The sequence below is a fragment of the Bos indicus genome, chromosome 7 (assembly GCF_029378745.1).
Source record: "Bos indicus isolate NIAB-ARS_2022 breed Sahiwal x Tharparkar chromosome 7, NIAB-ARS_B.indTharparkar_mat_pri_1.0, whole genome shotgun sequence".
NCBI classification, from domain to species: Eukaryota; Metazoa; Chordata; class Mammalia; order Artiodactyla; family Bovidae; genus Bos; species Bos indicus.
Window position 1 is genome coordinate 40667195 of NC_091766.1, and position 22989 is coordinate 40690183.

A 22989-nucleotide genomic window follows, 5' to 3' on the forward strand; every position below is an offset into this window, starting at 1 on the left:
CAACAGATCAGGCATGCCACTTCACAAGATAACCAATGATATACTCCAGTATCCTCTACTTTTGCCCTTTCTCTTTACCTATATCCAAAGTCTTATTTCTCAATATCTAGATCTTAATTCCCTGGTGGCTCAGACGGTAAAAGCGACTGCCTACAATGTGGGAGACCCAGGTTCGATTCCTGGGTCAGGGAGACCCCCTGGAGAAGGAAATGGCAACCCACTCCTGTGTTCTTGGAAAATCCCATAAACAGAGGAGCCTGGTAGGCTACAGTCCATGGGGTCGCAAAGAGTCAGACAGGACTGAGTGACTTCATTTTCTTTCTTTCTTTCTAGATCTTAATTGCCAAGGGAATTGCTATAAAATTCTTTCAGTTTCTGTTTAATGTGACTTCATCACTCTGGAGTGAATAGTCAAAGCAAGAGTAATGCAGTGGACCAATGGCAGCAGACTCCTTGGGTTCATCCTGGTAGGTTTTTCTGACCGACCTCAATTAGAGCTCATTCTCTTTGGGGTAATCCTGTTTCTTTACTTCATGACGCTCCTCGGCAACTCTACCATCATCCTCGTATCCCTCTTGGATTCTAAACTCCATAATCCCATGTACTTTTTCCTCTCCCATCTCTCCTTCCTGGACCTCTGCTGTAGCAGCAGTATTACTCCTCAGCTTTTAGTCAACCTGGGGAGTTCCAATAAGTCTATCACATATGGTGGCTGTGTGGTTCAGCTCTATGTCTCCCTTGCCCTGGGATCCACGGAGTGTGTCCTTCTGGCTGTAATGTCCTATGACCGCTATGTTGCAGTCTGCCGTCCTCTACATTATGCCTTTGTCATGCACCCTCGGTTCTGTAACATCCTGGCCTCTATGGCGTGGCTCAGTGGGGTGACGACCACCCTTATACAGTCCACCCTCACCCTACAACTCCCCTTTTGTGGGAATCGCAAAGTGGATCATTTCTTCTGTGAAGTTCCTGTGCTCATCAAGTTGGCTTGTGTGGACACCACTTTCAACCAGGCAGAACTCTTTGTGGCCAGTGTCTTATTCTTGGTGGTTCCGTTGTCACTCATCTTGCTGTCCTATGGGAACATTGCTCAAGCGGTTCTGAAGATAAAGTCAGCCATTGGACGACGTAAAGCATTTAGGACCTGCTCTTCCCACCTGATGGTTGTCATCATCTTCTATGGAACCATTATCTTCATGTATCTCCAGCCAGCCAAGAGTAGATCCAAGGACCAGGGAAAGTTTGTGTCTCTCTTCTACACTGTGGTGATGCCCATGCTTAACCCCCTTATTTATACCCTGAGAAATAAGGAAGTCAAAGCAGCACTGAAAAAATTTATGGGGAAAACTTTATGATTTAGTGAGGCATGATTGTCAAAGTATATTCAAAAAAGCATTATTAGGACAGTAATTTAATGGATGATGACAACAAATAATTCAGTTATGTTCATAACCCTATAAGTAAGTTTCCATAGAAAAATTTTAAACAGAGCTTGAAATTCTAAGTTGGACAAACTTGAGTTTGAATGCCCATTTCATGACAGAACAGCTGGGTGACCTGAACAATTTGCATAATCTTTACATCAGCTATAAATATAAGCTGGAATGAATGATATTGAGCAGCTTAAATTAAAGTTAGATTATTCTAGGTATTTTATTGCTTATAAAGTTTATTCACAAATTTAATTTATTAGTCATAACTACATGAGTATTATACTTTTTCTCTTGCATGGATTGAAATATTTTGACCAATTACTCATGTCAGAAAGAACAAATCCTAAACATCCACACTATTATTCTTTCAGCTCACCATGGATTCCTGAACCCCTCAGGTTGTGATCCCATTATACACCAAGCTCATTATTGCTGTGCTTTCCTCCTGTTTGACAATTTTCTGACTTTTTAGTGTTTCTCTCCCTAGTAGATGTTTAAGAATGGCAATGATGCTATGACCGGATCAAAGTTTAAAGTAAAATCTGTACAAAGGTGACTCCCAGATTTGTGCTTCAATATAGGTATTTACTGTCTATATTTTCATGTTCAATTATGTATTTCACTTCTACACCTGGGTTATTAAAACAACCTCAGAATTAGTACATCAAAGCTAAGTCAAAAGCTCTCTGGTTTTTTTGGTTATTTTTTACTATTCTCAATATCACAAAATGGAATATACATCATCCCAACTCTGTCTCCTATTTCATTTGCTGTTTGTAACTTATATACAGTCTTGTGGATTTTACCTTTTAGTTATCTCTCTAGTCTATCCACTTCTTTCCATTTTAATTTTCTACCACAAGTGCGCTTCTAAGATGGCCTCCTTACTAAGCAGAAGATATTTATTTAATGAACTAATCATGTTTTCCATTATATATGTTACTAGGTACATGCAATTTTTAACTCCTCATGAAACTTATATTTGTCTTATCTCCTTTATGAGGTACATTTGTTTATTAACAATTATTCAGGCATTGAGAACACAGATGTGAACAGAACAGCATCCACACTTGTAAAGGGTTTATATGCTAATTGTCCAACTCAGATGATTGATAGATTTTCACTGTGTGATGGTATCTCTTGTCAAACAAAAGAAGTCAATGTTAGATGGAGAAAAACCTCACTTTCATCAAATTGATTGTAAAATCAAATTTATCTCAATATAATATTAATGGCTGCGTGTTTTTATTTTATTTGGATTTTTTATATTAAGCTGATATGGTTGCAAAGCAACATTACCTAGGCAGCAGCACCTCACCTTGAAGAAGGAAGAATGAGTTTATACTGTTATTTGCTAAATCACAATTATTTTAATATGTGTGTAAGAAAGGAAAGAATTTATGGGTAAATTTTAAAGGGTCTGACAGCTTATAGTAGCTAAATAGTCTTCAAGTGGAATGTTTTTGGTGACAGAGAGGACATTTTTCTTTAAAATGATTAGAAGACTTACATGATATATGCACAGATATAGCAAGATATAACTGAAAATAAAATGTTTTCCCCTATATTGAGGAGGGTGCAAGCATCTCTGAAATCCAAGTAAACTGGAGCTTAATAATAGAAAAATGAAAAGGAAAACAAGCTTATGCAGCATAAGCTCTGACAGGTTTCTTTCTTTTATTTTTTATTTTTATTTTTTGTAACATAAATGCCTGACTTAGGGTTTGATTGCTGAGAGACCCATTTCAGTGGTGAATCCATAACAGACGGCTATCTGACAAATTGTTGGCCACATTACTTGATAAAGAGACAGGCCACCTCCACCCAATAAGGCTCTTTTGTTTTAGAGATCATAGATCACTTCAACAACTGACCTTTTGGTCTGATGAGGACTTTTTTCTCTTTTGGCTTTCTTCCTTTCTTTGAAGCATATTAATTCTCTCTCTCTCTCTCTTTATACACACACACACCCCCCCCCCCCCACACACACACATGTATGTATATATTTGAATATTTCTCTTTTATAAATAAATTCATGTGTATCCTTTTATTTCAGATTTCACATGTAAGCAATATCATATATTTGTCTTTCTCTGGTTAGGGCACTTTAAATTTCTGCTCTTGTGTTTTAAGTTCACCTACAAAGAATGAACTTAAGAAATTCTATGTTCCTACCCATGATTTCAATAAAGTCAGAACCCCAAGTCCACTACTCTTCTCCCCAACCCCATGTGGCCCCATGTGTGCTGGGTAATTATTAAATCTTGTAAATAATAAAGCTTTATATTTCAAAGTTTCCTGAAGGTTATTGCTGAAGGGTGTTTTGCAAGTATATAAGAACTGCAATTGTGTCCAGTCACAACATTGATTATTGATAGTCTGACATCAGCACAAAACAGCTTAATAGGCAGGATGTAGAATTTGGAGATTGTTGGTAAGCATGATCAGACTTAGACAATCAAGGAAAAATGGGGACTCTTTGGTTTTGAATAAAAACAAAGCAGCAATTAATTTTTCTTCTGCAGAACAACTAAAGTATTATATGAATAGACAAGAGAAATAAGAATAGAATTATTAACTTATCTGCTCAAAAATGTAAAGTGGCATTTTACACTAGTGAGAACAGAGCGGTATAATAACGCTTGACATTTGCTGTTCAATTGTAACTCATTCTATAGCTACCTCAATACTGTGGGCCAATTACTTAGATCTATTCTTGAGGTTATTTTTCTGAGTTGCTGTAATTTTTCTGAATTCTCTGTAATGGCCAAATTAGTATTTTTCTATTGTCCAAGCAAGCATTATAAAAGGGTTCAGTTCAGTTCAGTCACTCAGTCATGTCCGACTCTTTGCGACCCCATGAACCACAGCACGCCAGGCCTCCCTGTCCATCACCAACTCCCAGAGTCCACCCAAACCCATGTCCATTGAGTCAGTGATGCCATCCAATCATCTCATCCTCTGTTGTCCCCTTTTCCTCCTGCTCTCAATCTTTCCCAGCATCAGGGTCTTTTCAAATGAGTCAACTGTTTGCATCAGGTGGCCAAAGATTTGGAGTTTCAGCTTCCAACATCAGTCCTTCCAATGAACACACAGGACTGATCTCCTTTAGGATAGACTGGTTGGATCTCCTTGCAGTCCAAGGGACTCTCAAGAGTCTTCTCCAACACCACAGTTCAAAAGCATCAATTCTTCGGTGCTGAGCTTTCTTTATAGTCCAACTCTCACATCCATACATGACCACTGGAAAAACCATAGCCTTGACTAGATGGACCTTGTTAACAAAGTAATGTCTCTGCTTTTTAATATGCTGTCTAGGTTGGTCATAACTTTCCTTCCAAGGAGTAAGCGTCTTTTAATTTCATGGGTTCAATCACCATCTGCAGTGATTTTGGAGCCCAGAAAAATAAAGTCTGACACTGTTTCCACTGTTTCCCCATCTATTTCCCATGAAATGATGGGACCAGATGCCATGATCTTAGTTTTCTGAATGTTGAGCTTTAAGCCAAATTTTTCACTCTCCTCTTTCACTTTCAAAAGGCTCTTTAGTTCTTCTTCACTTTCTGCCATAAGGGTGGTCTTATCTGCATATCTGAGGTTATTGATATTTCTCCTACAGTCTTGATTCCAGCTTGTTCTTCATCCAACCCAGCGTTTCTCATGATGTACTCTGCATATAAGTTAAATAAGCAGGGTGACAGTATACAGCCTTGACATACTCCTTTTCTTATTTGGAACCAGTCTGTTGTTCCATGTCTAGTTTTTTTTTTTGTTTGTTTGTTTGTTTGTTTTTTAATTTTATTTTATTTTTAAACTTTACATAATTGTATTAGTTTTGCCAAATATCAAAATGAATCTGCCACAGGCATACATGTGTTCCCCATCCTGAACCCTCCTCCCTCCTCCCTCCCCATGTCTAGTTTTAACTGTTGTTTCCTAACCTGTATACAGGTTTCTCAAGAGGCAGGTCAGGTGGTCTGGTATTACCATCTCTTTCAGAATTTTCCACAGTTTATTGTGATCCACACAGTCTAAGGCTTTAGCATAGTCAATAAAGCAGAAATAGATGTTTTTCTGAACTCTCTTGCTTCTCGATGATGCAGTGAATGTTGGCAATTTGATCTCTGGTTCCTCTGCCTTTTCTAAATCCAGGTTTAACATCTGGAAGTTCACAGTTCACGTATTGCTGAAGCCTGGCTTGGAGAATTTTGAGCATTACTTTACTAGTGTGTGAGATGAGTGTAATTTTGCAGTAGTTTGAACATTCTTTGGCATTGCCTTTCTTTGGGATTGGAATGAAAACTGACCTTTTCCAGTCCTGTGGCCACTGCTGAGTTTTCCAGATTTGCTCGCAAATTGACTGTAGCACTTACACAGCAACATCTTTGAGGATTTGAAGTAGCTCAACTGGAATTCCATCACCTCTACTAGCTTTGTTCATATTGATGCTTTCTAAGGCCCACTTGATTTCACATTCCAGGATGTCTGGCTCTAGGTGAGTGATCACACCATTGTGATTATCTGGGTCCTGAAGATCTTTTTTGTACAGTTCTTCTGTTTATTCTTGCCACCTCTTCTTAATATCTTCTGCTTCTGTTAGGTCCATACCATTTCTGTCCTTTATTGAGCCCATCTTTTATGAACTGTTCCCTTGGTATCTCTAATTTTCTTGAAGAGATCTCTAGTCTTTCACATTCTATTGTTTTCCTCTCTTTCTTTCCATTGATCACTGAGGAAGGCTTTCTTATCTCTCCTTGCTATTTTTTGGAACTCTGCATTCAAATGGGTATATCTTTCCTTTTCTCCTTTGCTTTTCACTTCTCTTCTTTCCACAGCTATTTAGGATAAATTTAATTGGCACATGTTCTGGAAAGTGTCAAGGTAAGTACCTGGTGTTTGTGTTAGTTGCTCAGCTGTGAACTACTCTTTGTGACCCCATGGAATATAGCCCTCCAGGCTCCTCTGTCCATGGAATTCTCCAGGCAAGAATACTGGAGTGGGTAGCCATTTCCTTCTCCAAGGGATCTTCCCAACCCAGGGACTGAACCTGGGTCTCCCACTTTGCAGGCACATTCTTTACCTCTGAGCCATCAGGGAAGTTCCTGGTATCTTACCACACAAACCCTTAGGTGATATTAACAAATGATGATCACAGGACATTTTTTTCATGATCATATCCTGGGATCTTCTGTTATGGACATTTTAATGAGCAACATATTTTCCAAAGAGGGAATATGGTAATTTTCTTATCCTTTGGGAACTTTCTAAGGCCATATTAACAGTCTTTTTTTTCCCTAGTATAAACCAACTCCTAAAGGAGGAAATAAGTCACTGGGGTTTTACCCTTTCAAGTTCATTCTTTTCAGAATTGGCATCACCGGGGATCACTCATTTTCTTCTGGCATGTTTCTATGCAAACTCCAGCATTTAGTTTAGAAACTATTTATTTTTTCATTTCCATATTGTACCACAGACTGCATGAGCAGGCACATCTTTCTGAGCTGCTGCAGAGAGATTCAGTTCCAGAGAAGTAGCTTTCTAGCCATTGTGATATTTCTTACTCATAACTGAGGGTCAAAATTCATTCGTGTAGTAAATTCTCAAAGATAGTTTCAGTATTCTTGCATACTCTTCCAGGTAAGGAAGAAAGATTAGGTATTAATCTTTGTGGGCATACCGATATTAGTTTAGTTGGTAGTCAGTGACAGGACTTTACAACAGCCTGAATGTTTCCTTTTCTCAAAACCTCACATTTGGTTCCTAGCTTGCACTGTCTTGAACAGTTCCTGTGGCTCTGGGACCTTAATCAGGAATACCTTTATATTTCCTCTCAAGACACAGGTCACCTGGAAATACTGTGGACAAAGAAGGAACTCCTGAAGCTAGAATGCATGTTCTCAGCCTGAAACAGGTATGTTGACAGATGGTACCTGCTGTGGTCATCATAGTCTGGTTGTATGTTTTAGTGCATGTAAAGCAAGCTATGAAATCAAAGAAATTCATGTGGCTCAGATGGTAAAGAATCTGCCTGCAATGCAGGAGACCTGGATTCACTCCCTGGGTTGGCAAGATCCCCTACAGCAGGGAATTGTAACCCACTCCAGTATTCTTGCCTGGAGAATTCCATGGCAGAGGAGGGCCTGGTGGGCTACAGTCCATGAGATGCAAAGAGTCAGACAAGATTCAGCAATTAACACTTTCACTTTCTTTTCAGAATTGAGAAGTCTCTGGATTTCTAATAGTAATTTCATGTTGTATTTGACTATTTTAAAACATTTTTCCTTATAAAATTGACTGGAATTCTTCCTTCCTTCCTGGCTCCTTTCCGTCCTTCCTCCCCCCGCCCCTTTTTTTTGATGCTCAATATCACCTCTGCTCAAAGGCAGCAAGAAATGAGTTAAAAATTGATCATTCCTGATCTTTCTATATTCTTCAAAATGAAAAAAAATGACCTTTTGACCCAAATATTTTTGCATCTGATACACATTTGTGAAGCATCTTGTCAAAATATAGAGACAGTCTCATTGACTTAAAAGGGAATTAAGTCAGTATACACACTATCTGCTTAACCAACTGATACTACTTGTAAGTACAAATACATTTCCAGAAATTCATTTCTGAAAGATTAATATGTGCCTCACTTCTTCACTTACCACCCTGCTGCCCCTTTATTTAACAGCAATCTCAGTCTCCTAATTTCCTCTGGATTGACCCCATAGACAATTAAAATGCTTGTTTTTTATATCAGAATACTGCCCTCTCTCAGGATACATCCCATATCTCTTCTTTCTATTGAAAGGACATTTGAACCCAATTTTTAAAAAGGATTTTAGTTAGTGGACAATATTTGTGATGTGTAAACTAGAGTTATTCCTATCTTTTGTGGATGAGAACATTTTGTTTAGTATATTTACATATAAAATTTAATTTTTGTTTTTTTGTTGTTGGATTTTAGAAATGTAAAAAGAGTTTACCAAAATTGAGTAGAAGATTGAATGATTCATAGCAACTTTTATATACTGGAAAGTATTTTAAGGAGAATAATAGTTCATGGGCTAAAACGTATGACAGAATTTGAATTCATACCCTATAATCACAGAGTGAAATAATGGATGCCACACTACTTTCAAAGAGAAAAAAACTTTCAGTGTTAGAGAAGAACAATATGAGAGTTTAAAACATTTGTTAGTACAGGTGGTATTTCTAATGACTCAGTCAAGAGAAACAAACTGGGGATATACACTAGAGATGAAGTCTCAGCAGACAGCAGATTCTTGAGGGATGGAGGAGCTCCAGGTACATGTGAGGTGCTATGTGTATGTCCAGCACAAGCAAGAGGAGGAGCTCTCTCCATGCTTATGTTACAGTCAGAATAGACTCCCTGTGATATGAAAACATCCAGAAGTTTTCTATACTTTATTTATACTTTAGTTATCCTGGAGGTACACCTCCAGTGAATTATGAATATCTCATTTCCTGAGAATGAAAATACCCTGCAGATGGTTGTGTAAGGCAGATGGGTTGGGCTACAGGTAACAACATTGATTATGTCATTCTCTGAGGGTAGCACAGATAATCAGTGGTCTTAAAGGTGGTAGCATCTGTTGGAATACAAGAGGGCATTATCTTCAAAGGTTTAGAGAACTGTCCCATGGGATGTTCCTTTTCACAGTGGATTGGTTCAAAACAAAGAGACCAAGAGTGCCCATGTTAGGAGGCAGCTATCAAAGCCAAAAGTTAGTTTCATACAATGATTTAAGGTCCACAACAGAGCCTGTGGGGAGCCCAAGGATGAGTGGGTTGCACAGAAAGAAGAAACATAATTGCAGATTAGACAGTCAACATTTGCAGGGGGAGCTGGAGAGGAAGTCTGGCTGAAACTTGAGAGATACTCCTTAGGTATTGATGGAAGGAATGATTATTCAGTTCAGTCACTCAGTCATGTCCGACTCTTTGTGACCCCATGAATCGCAGCACACCAGGCCTCCCTGTCAATCACCAACTCCCCTCATGTGTATCGAGTCGGTGATGCCATCCAGCCATCTCATCCTCTGTCGTCCCCTTCTCCTCCTGACCCCAATCCCTTCCATCATCAGAGTCTTGTAGCATGATTTATTTAGTCTCAATTACACAGCATGGTTCTTCACATGATACTGCTTGCATGCTCAGTCATGTCCTATTCCTTGTGACCCCATGTACTGTAGCCTGCTAGGCTCCTTTGTCCATGGAATTTTTCAGGTAAAAATACTGGAGTGGGTTGCCATTTTCTACTCCAGGGGACCTTCCCGAGCCAGGGACTGAACCTACGTCTTCTATGTCTCCTGCATTGGCAGGCAGATTCTTTACCACTGTGTCACCTGGGAATCAGAAATGTGTCTTTGTTTACAAGTATATTTCCACTTTAATTAAAAGTTTTAATGATGGTATTTTGCACAACAGATGATTGGCAGTTTTATAATAAAGCGTAAAAATTGTTTACAATCTAGCCTCAATTTGCTGTTTTGTATGAAAATTTCTTTGTGAAATGTAATTTAGGCAGTAACCATTATACATTTTCCTGATGTTTTTCACATGATTCAGCCAGTCCCTCTTTTAAAAACTACTGTTGATTCAAATCATTTGTTTTTGTAGCTACAGGTTGTCTTATATTCTTAGAGAGTGAGAAGGAGTACGTTTTACTTCCTAAACATTTACCTTGTTTCTTGGAGAAATTCTTCTTCAAGTATATACGTTCTTCATCTAACTTTTGTTTCTTAGAGATCTTTACTTCATTGTTTTTCTTTGTCTTTGATTTTTGTGGTTGTTGTTGCATTTTATTTTGAAAAACATAAATCTTAGGCTTCCCTGGTAGCTCAGCTGGTAAAGAAGGCACCCGCAATGCAGGAGATCCCAGTCTATTCCTGGGTCTGGAAGATCTGCTGGTGAAGGGATAGGCTACCCACTCCAGTATTCTTGGGTTTACCTGGTGGCTCAATTGGTAAAGAATCAGCCTGCAATGTGGGAGACCTGGGTTCTATCCCTGAGTTGGGAAGATCTCCTGGAGAAGGGAACGGCTACTCAATCCAGTATTCTGGCCTGGAGAATTTCATGGACTGTAGAATTGATGGTGGAGAAGGAAATGGCAACCCTCTCCAGTATTTTTGCCTAGAGAATCCCATGGACAGAGGAGCCTGGTGGGCTGCTGTCCATAGGGTTACATAGAGTTGGACATGACTGAAGTGACTTAGCATGCATGCATGCATTGGAGAAGGAAATAGCAACCCACTCCAGTGTTCTTGTCTGGAGAATCCCAGGGACAGAGGAGCCTGGTGGGCTGCCATCTATGGGGTCACACAGAGTTGGACACAACTGAAGCGACTTACAGCAGCAGCAGCAGCAGAGTCCATGGGGTTGCAAAGAGTCCAACTCGACTGAACAGCTTTCTCTTTCAAACACTAGGTTCAGTGTTTTATACTTTTTACATATCTATTATCTTTTGATGTATACAGTGATCTAGACTTGTTTTTTCCCAAATACAGCAGAATCATTTTGTCTTGTATTTTCCATCTTTCCACCCCAGCCCCCGGTGCTATTTTAGTGGTATTTTTAGAATATGAGAGGGAGAATTAAATGTTGGTAATTTAGAATTTGTGTTCTGTCCTTCAATCATTTGATGGGAAAGTACAGGGGGCATCTTGAATGTTCACTCAAGATAGGTAGTTTTCAATCATTTCTTCCCTTAATGAAATCTCTACTCTGGAACATGCCCAGCTCAACTTGATATTTGACCCTGTCACTCAATTATTAAACTAGCTAAACTTTCCAGCTATGGAGCCATCCCTTATATGGGCTATACTTTCAGTACAATATATGTTTTCATGGCCCTCTATATTTTATACTTTTTTTGTCCAAGACGAGACCTATATAGAATGGTGCTTAGTGAAGAGAGTTTCACTCTCTGTTCATGTGATTTTGTTAAATTTTAACATATCAGGCACATAATATATGGAATATATAATATAGGCTTATAAGCATTCCATAGTTTTTAGAACTGTTCCTGCTTAGAATAGTATTCACTTTCTATTTTCTGCAATTTGTGTTTAAGCTATTAGTTTTAAAGACAGAAGTGGAAATACTGCATTCATTGTCAATATTTACATCTTAAAAATGTTTTTCACAACTTGTTTTAAAACTTTCATGCTTAGTAATGCATAATGTGTTCTTAATGAGCAATAAAGATATTTTACTTGCTCAGAAAAATACTGTTACTTAATAAGTCCAAGTTAATGATATCTATAATTGAAATTAATTGCTTCCTATGAACTTAGCAATGTACATTTGGAAGGTGTTTGGACACTGCTGCTGTTTCCTGTAAGTCCATTCATTCATGTTTATTGTGAGGTTTTTAAAGGTTCAGATGAAAGAAAATGTAAACTGAAGTAGTAATTATTTACTATGCAAATAAAAAGTCAATGAATTGGAATATTGCCAGTGAAGTGGAAGGTAGACATTTTGCAGGGCAATGATCTGAAGTGATAGAGAACTAATAATAATTAATACTGCATGCTGCTGCTGCTGCTGCTAAGTCACTTCAGTCATGTCTGACTCTGCGCAACCCCATAGATGGCAGCCCACCAGGCTCCCCCATCCCTGGGATTCTCCAGGCAAGAACACTGGAGTGGGTTGCCATTTCCTTCTCCAATGCATGAAAGTGAAAAGTGAAAGTGAAGCCGCTCAGTCGTGTCTGACTCTTAGCGACCCCATGGACTGCAGCCTACCAGGCTCCTCCATCCATGGGATTTTCCAGGCAAGAGTACTGGAGTGGGGTGCCATTGCCTTCTCCAATACTGCATAATATCTACTAAAAATATTTGAAAAGGGATCATTTGCTTTAGTAATAAACAAAGTTTATGGTATTTCCTACTGAGAAAGGATGAGAAAAAGATGAAATAATGAGGATGTGTCAGAGTATTTCAATTTTGTAGTTACAAGACTGGGATAGAGTTCATAAAAATCAAGAAGAGGGCCATGTGTGGATTTGACCCCTAGTTATGACATTACAAGTCCATGTTCTCAGCCTCATGCTTTTGATTAAGCGATGTTCAAATAGATAGCAGAGCCATATATGTTTGAGACATCTCTAATTTGAGGGAAGGTTGGTAAGTTCTGATCATTCATTTGGTAGTGATATCTACTATCTACTATTTGACTAGAGATATGTTAGTTTCCCTAGGGAAAAAGAAAGAGGTATAATATGGTGGATATAATATGAGTGAACTGCTGAATAATTTTTGAAAGGCTACTTTGTGCTGACCACTCTAAGGGTTAGAGACAGAGAAGTCATATCTTATATGACTCCTGGCCTCATGAATCTCACAATGTGTTGTGAGTAGACACATATACAACTTAGTCAAATGCAAAAATATATTTATCCATTATCAAGGTTCCCAGATAGTTAAGAACAAAGATTTTTTTGGAGTGTATGGTAGTACAGTATGCTTACTATCATAAGGATAATAAAGAATGTTTTATTTACCCTTAATAACTTGCTTTAAAAATATGAATTACATTTTGCACTCACACTTTGAGTTGATAACAAATATGCAAATGATTACAGGAAAAAGAAATAAAAAATCATATGGCTAGCATTTCATTTCCTAAAGACTTTTTGGAGGCTGGAGGATCCTGGGTCTCTGAAAAAAAGAGAATGAGCAGTTTTTCAAAAGCACATAAACAAACACTAAGGGAAAGAAAAAGAAAGATAGGTAAGAGTATAGAATTAACTGGTTGATCATAAGAAATAGATTCAAATGTTGCCTTAAATTCTAAATATGTATGCACCTTTGACTGAACATATACCTTTGAGTAGTTGATTTTTAATTACTACCAGTCTCATCTGGTATATTTAAAAATTACATAATGTTACAACTAATTTCTACTCTTTTGGGGGTGATGAAAAATGGTCTTATTCTCACTTTATTGAAAGTTGCCTAAATAAACCTGTTTTTTTCTCTAGTTGAAATTAGCTGAGTTTTCCCTTCATGTGACTAGAAAGACATCAATATAAAGGGGTACATTTGGTTGGATGGAAATGATAATAAAATTAATTTTCTAAAACAGATGACAGTGCTTCTTTTTTACAGCTTTATTGAGGTAGAAATAATATATAAATAAATTCACAATTTATTTAACATATATAAGTCCTTGTGTCCGGACATATGTGTGGACCCATGATACAGTCACCACAATCTAGGTAATACATTTATATGTCTTCTCCAAAAGTTTCCTTGTGTTCTTTTGCTTTTTGTATGAATGTGTGGTAGGAACACACAACATGATTTACCGTGGTACCAAATGTTAAGTACATAATATAATATTGTTAATTATAAGCAATATGTCGGACAGCAGCTCTCTAGAACTTATATTGTATAGCTGCAATTTTTTAACCATTGAGCACTTCCTTGTTTCCTCCTCCTCCCATCCTCTGGCCATCACCATTTTATGTTTCTATAAGGCTGACTGTTTTACATATTACATATAAGAGGTGTGTTTGTCCATTTGTGTCTGACTTATTTTACATAGTATACCATCCTCAAAGTACATCCATGTTGTTGCACATTGTAAGACTTGTTTCCTTTTTAAGGCTAAATAATATTTCATCAATATTCTAATAATACTCCATTAATTAAAGTTGACTAAAATACCATAAGGGGTTTCCCAGGTGGCACTAGTGGTAAAGAACCTGTCTGCCAGTGCAGGAGGTATAAGAAACACATGTTTGATCTCTGGGTCAGGAAGCTCCCCTGGAGGAGGGCGTGGCAACCCCTCCAGCATTCTTGCCTGGAGAATTCCCAAGGACAGAGAAGCCTGGCAGGCTACAGTCCATAGGGTCGCACAGAGTCGGACACAACTGAAAGGACTTAGCACGCATGCACGGAATATACTGTATCTTCTTTATTTATTCATAATATTTTATCAATATGCTAACAACACTCCATTAGTTAAAGTTGAATAGTATATCTTTTTATTTGACCATCATTAGATGGACACTTAGGTTGGCTGTTGTGAATAATGCTGCAATAAATACAGGAATGAAATTATCACTTAAAGATCTCAATTTCAATTCTTTTGGGTGTATACCCATAAGTGGGAATGTTGGACTGTATGATAATTATAATATTTTGAGGAACATTGATTCTGTTTTTCATTCCCACTAATCTGTACAAGGATTTTAATTTCTCCATAATCTTTCCAACATTTGCTGTCATCTTTTTTTTTTTTAAATAACAGCCATCCTTACAGGTATGAGGTGATATCTCATTGTGGGTTTATTTGCATTACCCAGATGATTAGTGGTGTTGAACACTTTTTCATATGCCTACTGGACATTTGTATGTCTTGTTTTGAGAAATGTCTGTTCAAGTTCTTTGTTCACTTTTTAATTAGGTCATCTCTTTTGTTGTTGTTGTAGGCATTTGAATCTCTTACATATCTTGGATGTTATGTATAATTGTGTATATTTTCTCCCCTTCCATAGATTTTTGCTTTTGTTGCCCATGGTTTGGTCTTATATCTTTAAAATCATCGCCAAGACCAATACCATGAAGATTTTCCTCTATGTTTCTTCTAGGAGTTTCAGTTTCAGATTTTACATTCAAATCTTTAATCTAAGTTGATTTATGTGTATGGTGTAAGCTAGAGGTTCAATTTTATTCTTTTGCATGTGGATATTCAGTTTTCCCCAAACTGTTTATTGAAGAGACTGCCCTTTCTACATTGTGTATTCTTGGTCTCTTTGTTGAAGATGACTTGTTTATATGCAAGCGTTTATCTCTAGGTTCTCTATCCTGCTCCATCGATCTATACGTTTACTTTTATGCCAATACAATACTGTTTTAATTACTATAGTTTGATCATTAAAAAAAAATCTGTTCTTTTCTATCTTGCAGAGCATCAGAAGACACCTATGCCATTGAGAGAATGCACACTGTATTTATTTAGAATGCACATAATAGGAAAATAGATACAAGTTATGAGGTCTAAGCATTTAGCATATAACTTTGGGAGAGATGACATTGTCATTTATCTGACCTTATGTAATATATAATCTTTCTCAGCTATGACTCAACTTTCTGGAACATACTTTGCACATGGGGATGGTGAAGAGCACCAATGAGGGAAACATAACAGGTTTTATCCTGTTAGGGTTTTCTGATTACCCTCAGTTACAGATGGCTCTCTTTGTGGTCATCTTGATCTTATATTTACTAACCATTTTAGGGAACATCACCATCATTCTGATATCTCATCTGGAACCCAAACTTAATACACCAATGTATTTTTTCCTTTCTCATCTCTCTTTCCTGGACCTCTGCTTTACTAGCAGTGTTATTCCTCAGCTCCTGGTAAACTTGCAGGATCCCATGAAAACCATTACCTATGGTGGCTGCGTGGTTCAGCTCTACGTCTCTCATGCTCTTGGATCTACTGAGTGTGTCCTTCTGGCTGTAATGTCCTATGATCGCTATGTGGCCATCTGCCGTCCCCTCCACTATGCTCTCCTAATGCATCCTCATCTCTGCATGGCCCTGACATCTTTAGCATGGCTTAGTGGGGTGGCCACCACCCTGGTACAGTCCACTCTCACCCTGCAGCTACCTTTATGTGGGCATCACCAAGTGGATCATTTTATCTGCGAAGTCCCTGTACTTATCAAGTTGGCTTGTGTGGATACCACTTTCAATGAGGCTGAGCTCTTTGTGGCTAGTATCCTCTTCCTTGTTGTGCCTATCTCCTTCATACTAGTCTCCTATGGTTACATTACCAAGGCAGTTTTGAAGATCAAATCAGCTACTGGAAGAAAGAAAGTTTTTGGTACCTGTTCCTCCCATGTGACAGTTGTCATCATGTTCTATGGAACCATCATGTTCATGTATCTGCAGTCAGCCAAAAGTACATACAAAGATCAGGGAAAGTTTGTCTCTCTCTTCTACACGGTGGTGACCCCCATGCTTAATCCTCTTATTTATACTCTGAGGAACAAAGAGGTCAAGGAAGCACTAAGAAAAGTTCTAGGGAAGATTTTGGTAATAAAGTTTACATGATTGTCAAAAAATGGTTTAAAGCACTACTATGATAAATACCTAATTTTTGTGGTTAAAGAAAATCACATAATGTTTTAAAACTTTTTTTCCCCATTTCCTTTTGATTAATTTCTTATAAAACATTCTGTAATATACTATGGAATGTATGTGTCTGGTCCCAACCTTACAATTACACAGTGGTAACATAAATCCTTTGGTTCATGTCTTTTCTCCAAAATATATTATATATGCAGCATTTGAGGTTTATTTTAATTAAATATTTTATAAGATGAAGAAAAATATGAAAATATTCAAGAAATATTTTAAATTAGCCATTTAACAATTTTGAATAATATATTTAGTCTCTTACCCTTTATGTTTCTCTAGATGGATTTATGGCTTATTTTTTGCAAGGATGTATGTAAGATGGATGAACCATGGGCAAGCTGTTGTAAAGCAAATTATTTTACTTCACCCTATACTCTATCCACTTAACATGTGGTAGACATAGAGAGAGTTGCATAAACAGCATGAAGACAAAAGCCACACATTAAAGGTGGAGAATAAAGCAGAATCAGAAACTTGATTTTATTATTTTGTAGTTGAACCAACTGAACCACTTTGAACTAACATCGGACTCTGATTCCTAAGAAAAAGCATAGCCAAGGACTATTCTATAGCTTGCAAAGCCATATAAAGAAAAACACTATTGTTGTTAGTATAACCATGCACTTCTTAATGTTATGTTGATGATTTCACTTTAAAAAATATACAATAATATACTCTTTTTTTCTTTTACATTTAGGTCTATATATATAAACATATTTTTATAATTTGGAAATTCACTTTCCAGATGAAAGCTTAATAAAACTCCTTTTATTATTTATGCTACAACACTGATTTGTTACCTATAACTTCATTCTGAAGATCTTTGCTTATAACATTCCTTTTCTGAAAATTAAGACTTTTGCACCTTGATTCTGAAAAATTTTGTACAAACACATAGTATTAAAATCTCTATTTCACTGCATTGTAGCAAACATTAGGTTGTACAGCCTGTAGCTGGCAAAAATACTCTACATTCCATAGATTTTTGAAAACTGTGTCTCCATTTTTATTGCCCCAAGGTATTTTTAAAATTTCCTCTTTAGTTTCTTTGCTGATCCATTAATTGTTTAGTAGAATGTTGTTTACTGTTCACATGTTCATGTTTTTTTCCAGTTTTATTTTCAAAATTATTTCTAGTTTCATAGTGTTGTGGTCAGAAAAGATGTTTGATGTAATTTTAATCTTAAATTTATTGAGACTTGTTTTGTGGCCTAACATGTAATCTACTATACAGTTTTAAGGTAAACTATTTTGTATATATTTATTAAGACAATGGGGTTAATATATCACTTAAAGTCAATATTTTCTTATTGATCTTCCCTTTGGATGATTAATTGATTGATGTAGGTACGGTATTAATGTCCCCTATTATTATTGCTTCCCTGGTCGCTAAAGAATAAGAATTCATCTACAATGTGGGAGACCTGGGTTGGGAAGATCCCCTGGAGAAGGGAATGGCAGTATTCTTGCCTGGAAAATCCCCATGGGCAAAGAAGCCTGGTGGGCTATAGTCCATGGGGTCACAAAGAGTCAGACATTACTGAGTGACTGCTGCTGCTGCTGCTGCTAAGTCATTTCAGTTGTGTCCGACTCTGTGCGACCACGTAGATGGCAGCCCACCAGGCTCCCCTGTCCCTGGGATTCTCCAGGCAAGAACACTGGAGTTGGTTGCCAGTTTCTTCTCCAATGCATGAAAGTGAAAAGTGAAAGTGAAGTCGCTCAATCATGTCTGACTCTTTGCGCCCATATGGACAGCAGCCTACCAAGCTCCTCTGCCTGTGGGTTTTTCCAGTCAAGAGTACTGGAGTGGGGCCCCATTACCTTCTCCTTAAGCACACACAAACACTAGTACTGCAAACTCTCAACTTCTCCTTTTATATCCATTAATATTTCTTTGCTTTATGTATTTAGGTGCTTCTGTATTGGGAGAGATAGTATTTATGAACATCATATCCTTTTTTCAGATAGACCTCTTTCAGTTCAGTTCAGTCACTCAGTCATGTCAGACTCTTTGAGATCCCATGAATTGCAGCATGCCAAGCCTCCCTTTCCATCACCAACTCCTAGAGTTCACTCAAACTCATGTCCATCGAGTCAGTGATGCCATCCAGCCATCTCATCCTCTGTGGTTCCCTTCTCCTCCTGTCCTCAATCTCACCCAGCATTAGAGTCTTTTCCAGTGAGTCAACTCTTCGCATGAGGTGGCCAAATATTGGAGTTTCAGTTTTATCATCAGTCCTTCCAAAGAACAACCAGGACTGATCTCCTTTAGAATGGACTGGTTAGATCTCCTTGCAGTCCAAGGGACTCTCAAGAGTTTTTTCCAACACCACAGTTCAAAAGCATAAATTCTTCAGTGCTTAGCTTTCTTCACAGTCCAACTCTCACATCCATATATGACCACTGGAAAAACCATAGCCTTGACTAGATGGACCTTTGTTGGCAAAGTAATGTCTCTGCTTTTGAATATGCTATCTAGGTTGGTCATAACTTTCCTTCCAAGGAGTAAGTGTCTTTTAATTTCATGGCTGCAGTCACCAACTGCAGTGATTTTGGAGCCCAGAAAAATAAAGTATGATGCTGTTTCCACTGTTTCCCCATCTGTTTCCCATGAAGTGATGGGACCAGATGCCATAATCTTCGTTTTCTGAATGTTGAGCTTTAAGCCAACTTTTTCACTCTCCACTTTCATTTTCATCAAGAGGCTTTTTAGTCCCTCTTCACTTTCTGTCATTAGGGTGGTGTCATCTGCATATCTGAGGTTATTGATATTTCTCCCGGCAATCTTGATTCCAGCTTGTGCTTCTTCCAGCCCAGCATTTCTCATGATGTACTCTGAATATAAGTTAAATAAGCAGGGTGACAATATACAGCCTTGACGTATTCCTTTTCCTATTTGGAACCAGTCTGTTGTTCCATGTCCAGTTCTAACTGTTGCTTCATGACCTGCATATAGGTTTCTCAAGAGGCAGGTCAGGTGGTGTGGTATTCCCATCTCTTTCAGAATTTTCCATGGTTTATTGTGATCCACACAGTCAAAGGCTTTGGCATAGTCACTAAAGCAGAAATAGATGTTTTCTGGAACTCTCTTCCTTTTCCCATGATCCAGCGGAAGTTGGCAATTTGATCTCTGGTTCCTCTGCCTTTTCTAAAACCAGCTCAAACATCTGGAAGTTCACAGTTCACGTATTGCTGAAGCCTGGCTTGGAGAATTTTGAGCATTACTTTACTAGCGTGTGAGATGACTGCAATTGTGCAATAGTTTTAGCATTCTTTGGCATTGCCTTTCTTTGGGATTGGAATGAAAACTGATCTTTTCCAGTCCTGGGGCCACTGCTGAGTTTTCCAAATTTGCTAGCATATTGAGTGCAGCACTTTTACAGCATCATCTTTCAGGATTTGAAATAGCTCAACAGGAATTCCATCACCTCCACTAGCTTTGTTCGTAGTGATGCTTTCTAAGGCCCACTTGATTTCACATTCCAGGATGTCTGGCTCTAGGTGAGTGATCACACCACTGTGATTATCTTGGTAGTGAAGATCTTTTTTGTACAGTTCTTCTGTGTATTCTTGCCATCTCTTCTTAATGTCTTCTGCTTCTGTTAGGTCCATACATTTCTGTCCTTTATCGAGCCCATCTTTGCATGAAATGTTCCTTTGGTATCTCTGATTTTCTTGAAGAGATCTCTAGTCTTTCCCCATTCTGTTGTTTTCCTCTATTTCTTTGCATTGATCACTGAGGAAGGCTTTCTTATCTCTCCTTGCTATTCTTGGAACTCTGCATTCAGATGCTTATATCTTTCCTTTTCTCCTTTGCTTTTCAGTTCTCTTCTTTTCACAGCTATTTGTAAGTCCTCCCCAGACAGCCATTTTGCTTTTTTACATTTCTTTTCCATGGGGATGGTCTTGATCCCTGTCTCCTGTACAGTGTCACGAACCTCCGTCCATAGTTCATCAGGCACTCTATCTATCAGATCTAGTCCCTTAAATCTATTTCTCACTTCCACTGTATAATCATAAGGGATTTGATTTAGGTCATACCTCAATGGTCTAGTGTTTTTCCCTACTTTCTTCAATTTTAGTCTGAATTTGGCAATAAGGAGTTCATGATCTGAACCACAGTCAGCTCCCCGTCTTGTTTTTTCTGACTCTATAGAGCTTCTCCATCTTTGGCTGCAAAGAATATAATCAATCTGATTTCAGTATTGACCATTTGGTGATGTCCATGTGTAGAGTCTTCTCTTGTGTTGTTGGAAGAGGGTGTTTGCTATGACCAGTGCATTTTCTTGGCAAAACTCTGTTAGCCTTGTCCTGCTTCATTTTGTACTCCAAGGCCAAATTTGCCTGTTACTCCAGGTATCTCTTGACTTCTACTTTTGCATTCCAGTCCCCTATGATGAAAAGGACATCTTTTATTGGTGTTAGTTCTAGAAGGTCTCATAGGTCTTCATAGAACTGCTCAACTTCAGCTTCTTTGGCATGGTTGGGCATAGACTTGGATTACTGTGATATTGAATGGTTTGCCTTGGAAACAAACAGAGATCATTCTGTCATTTTTGAGATTGCACCCAAGTACTGCATTTTGGACTCTTGTTGACTATAAGGGCTACTCCATTTCTTCTAAGGGATTCTTTCCCACAGTAGTAGATAAAATGGTCATCTGAATTAAACTTGCCCATTTTAGTCCATTTTAGTTCACTGATTCCAAAAACACCGATGCTCACTCTTGCCATCTCCTGTTTGACCACTTGCAATTTACCTTGATTCATGGACTAACATTTCAGGTTACTATGCAATATTGTTCTTTACAGCATCTGACTTTACATCCATCACCAGTCACACCCACAACTGGGCGTTATTTTCTCTTTGGCTCTGTCTCTTCATTATTTCTGGAGTTATTTCTCCACTTTTCTCCAGCAGCATATTGGGCACCTACCGACCTGGGGAGTTCATCTTTCAGTGTCCTATCTTTTTGCCTCTTCATACTGTTCATGGGGTTCTCAAGGCAAGAATACTGAAGTGGTATTATACAGAAAATATAACTAATATTTTATAATAAAATTAAATTGAGTAATATATATATATAAACTTTGAATCATTAGTGATGTTGTATACCTGAAACTAATATGATAATGTAATTACTATACTTCAATTAAAAACAAATGTTTTGAGACTGAGATTTGAAAAATATATTTTAAAAAAATGTCATAATCTCACAAAAATGTCAGATCTAGACATTTCTTCAGATGATTTTAAAGCTATTAATACTTTGCAAGTTATTTTTAAAGTTATTAATACTTAACAAGGACAGATGCTCAGATAAAAAGTTATATGGTTCATTGAACCCCATATTCAGGAAGAAAAAATTGCCCTATTGATCTCTCTTGCAGTTGGGGGCTTCCCTCGTAGCTCAGTCGGTAAAGAATCTGCCTGCAATGCAGGAGACCTGGGTTCAATTCCTGGGTCTGGAAGACCCCCTGGAGAAGGAAATGGTAACCCACTCCAGTATTCTTGCCTGGAGAGTCCCATGGAGAGAGGAGCCTGACAGTCTACAGTTCATGGGGTCGCAAGAGGGGGACATAACTTAGTGACTAAACTGCCACCACTACCTCTTGTAATTGTAGTAAAGAAATAAAGGACGCCGAATTGCTAGAGACCAGCAGCTGTAGTTGCAGCCATTTTATGTTCAACCTCAGGATGTTTCCCTTGGCCAAAAACGCACTAAGTCATCTGAGAGTTCAAAGCATTCAGCAAGCAGTGGCAAGGCAGATCCATCAAAAGCGGGCAACTGATTTCCATGACAAATATGGTAATGCTGTATTAGCTAGTGGAGCCACTTTCTGTGTTGCTGTATGGGTATATATGGCAACACAAATTGGAATAGAGTGGAACCCATCACCTGTTGGCAGAGTCACCCCAAAGGAATGGAGAGAACAGTAATCATCCCAGCTGATTTAATACTGAATTGTTTCAAAATCAACTCATAATTAATTCCAAGTAAAAGTACTATGTACCCATTAAAATATAGCATGTTTGAAGAAATAAAGTATACTTGAAACCTTAAAAAAAAAAAAAAGAAATAAAAATATCCAGAAGTAGGCTATTTTTATTTATTTATTTTATACTGGGAAAGTCTGATAACTATTTCCTTAAGAAATTATAAGGTCCCAAAACAATATTCAAGGAAGAAAGGAAACTCTCACAGTTGGGAAGTAAGTGTATCCTGTCTCCCTGGATGATCCTCAGAATTAGTCAGTTCCTTGACTAATTGTCTGTTGGGGACACAGGTTTTCCCCAGAAGACTTTTAACTGTAAACAAGTCATGGCCTTTTGGTGATATTGCCAACTTCCCCTTTTTAGGATTTCCTTCTGTCATAATTCTCATT

The 22989-nt window shown here is 37.9% G+C and overlaps 3 protein-coding genes across 3 annotated transcripts; all 3 read left to right on the forward strand.

Moving 5' to 3' along the window:
- Positions 1-425: 425 nt before the first annotated feature.
- Positions 426-1355, forward strand: LOC109561230 (olfactory receptor 2G2-like). The gene has a single exon (XM_019963615.2). It carries the CDS (start codon positions 426-428, stop codon positions 1353-1355), a length of 930 nt encoding a protein of 309 aa, XP_019819174.2.
- Positions 1356-15562: 14207 nt separating this feature from the next.
- Positions 15563-16516, forward strand: LOC109561015 (olfactory receptor 2G2-like). Its single transcript, XM_019963444.2, has one exon. It carries the CDS (start codon positions 15563-15565, stop codon positions 16514-16516), a length of 954 nt encoding a protein of 317 aa, XP_019819003.2.
- Positions 16517-22245: 5729 nt separating this feature from the next.
- Positions 22246-22679, forward strand: LOC109561950 (cytochrome c oxidase subunit 7B, mitochondrial). The gene has a single exon (XM_019964800.2). The coding sequence runs from the start codon at positions 22286-22288 to the stop codon at positions 22541-22543; it is 258 nt and encodes an 85-aa protein (XP_019820359.2). The 5' UTR covers positions 22246-22285; the 3' UTR covers positions 22544-22679.
- The last annotated feature ends 310 nt before the right edge of the window (positions 22680-22989 follow it).

Excerpts from the sequence above, each read along its gene's own strand:
- LOC109561230 (XM_019963615.2), top strand. The coding sequence starts at position 426 with ATGCAGTGGACCAATGGCAGCAGACTCCTTGGGTTCATCCTGGTAGGT.
- LOC109561015 (XM_019963444.2), top strand. The coding sequence starts at position 15,563 with ATGGGGATGGTGAAGAGCACCAATGAGGGAAACATAACAGGTTTTATC.
- LOC109561950 (XM_019964800.2), top strand. The coding sequence starts at position 22,286 with ATGTTCAACCTCAGGATGTTTCCCTTGGCCAAAAACGCACTAAGTCAT.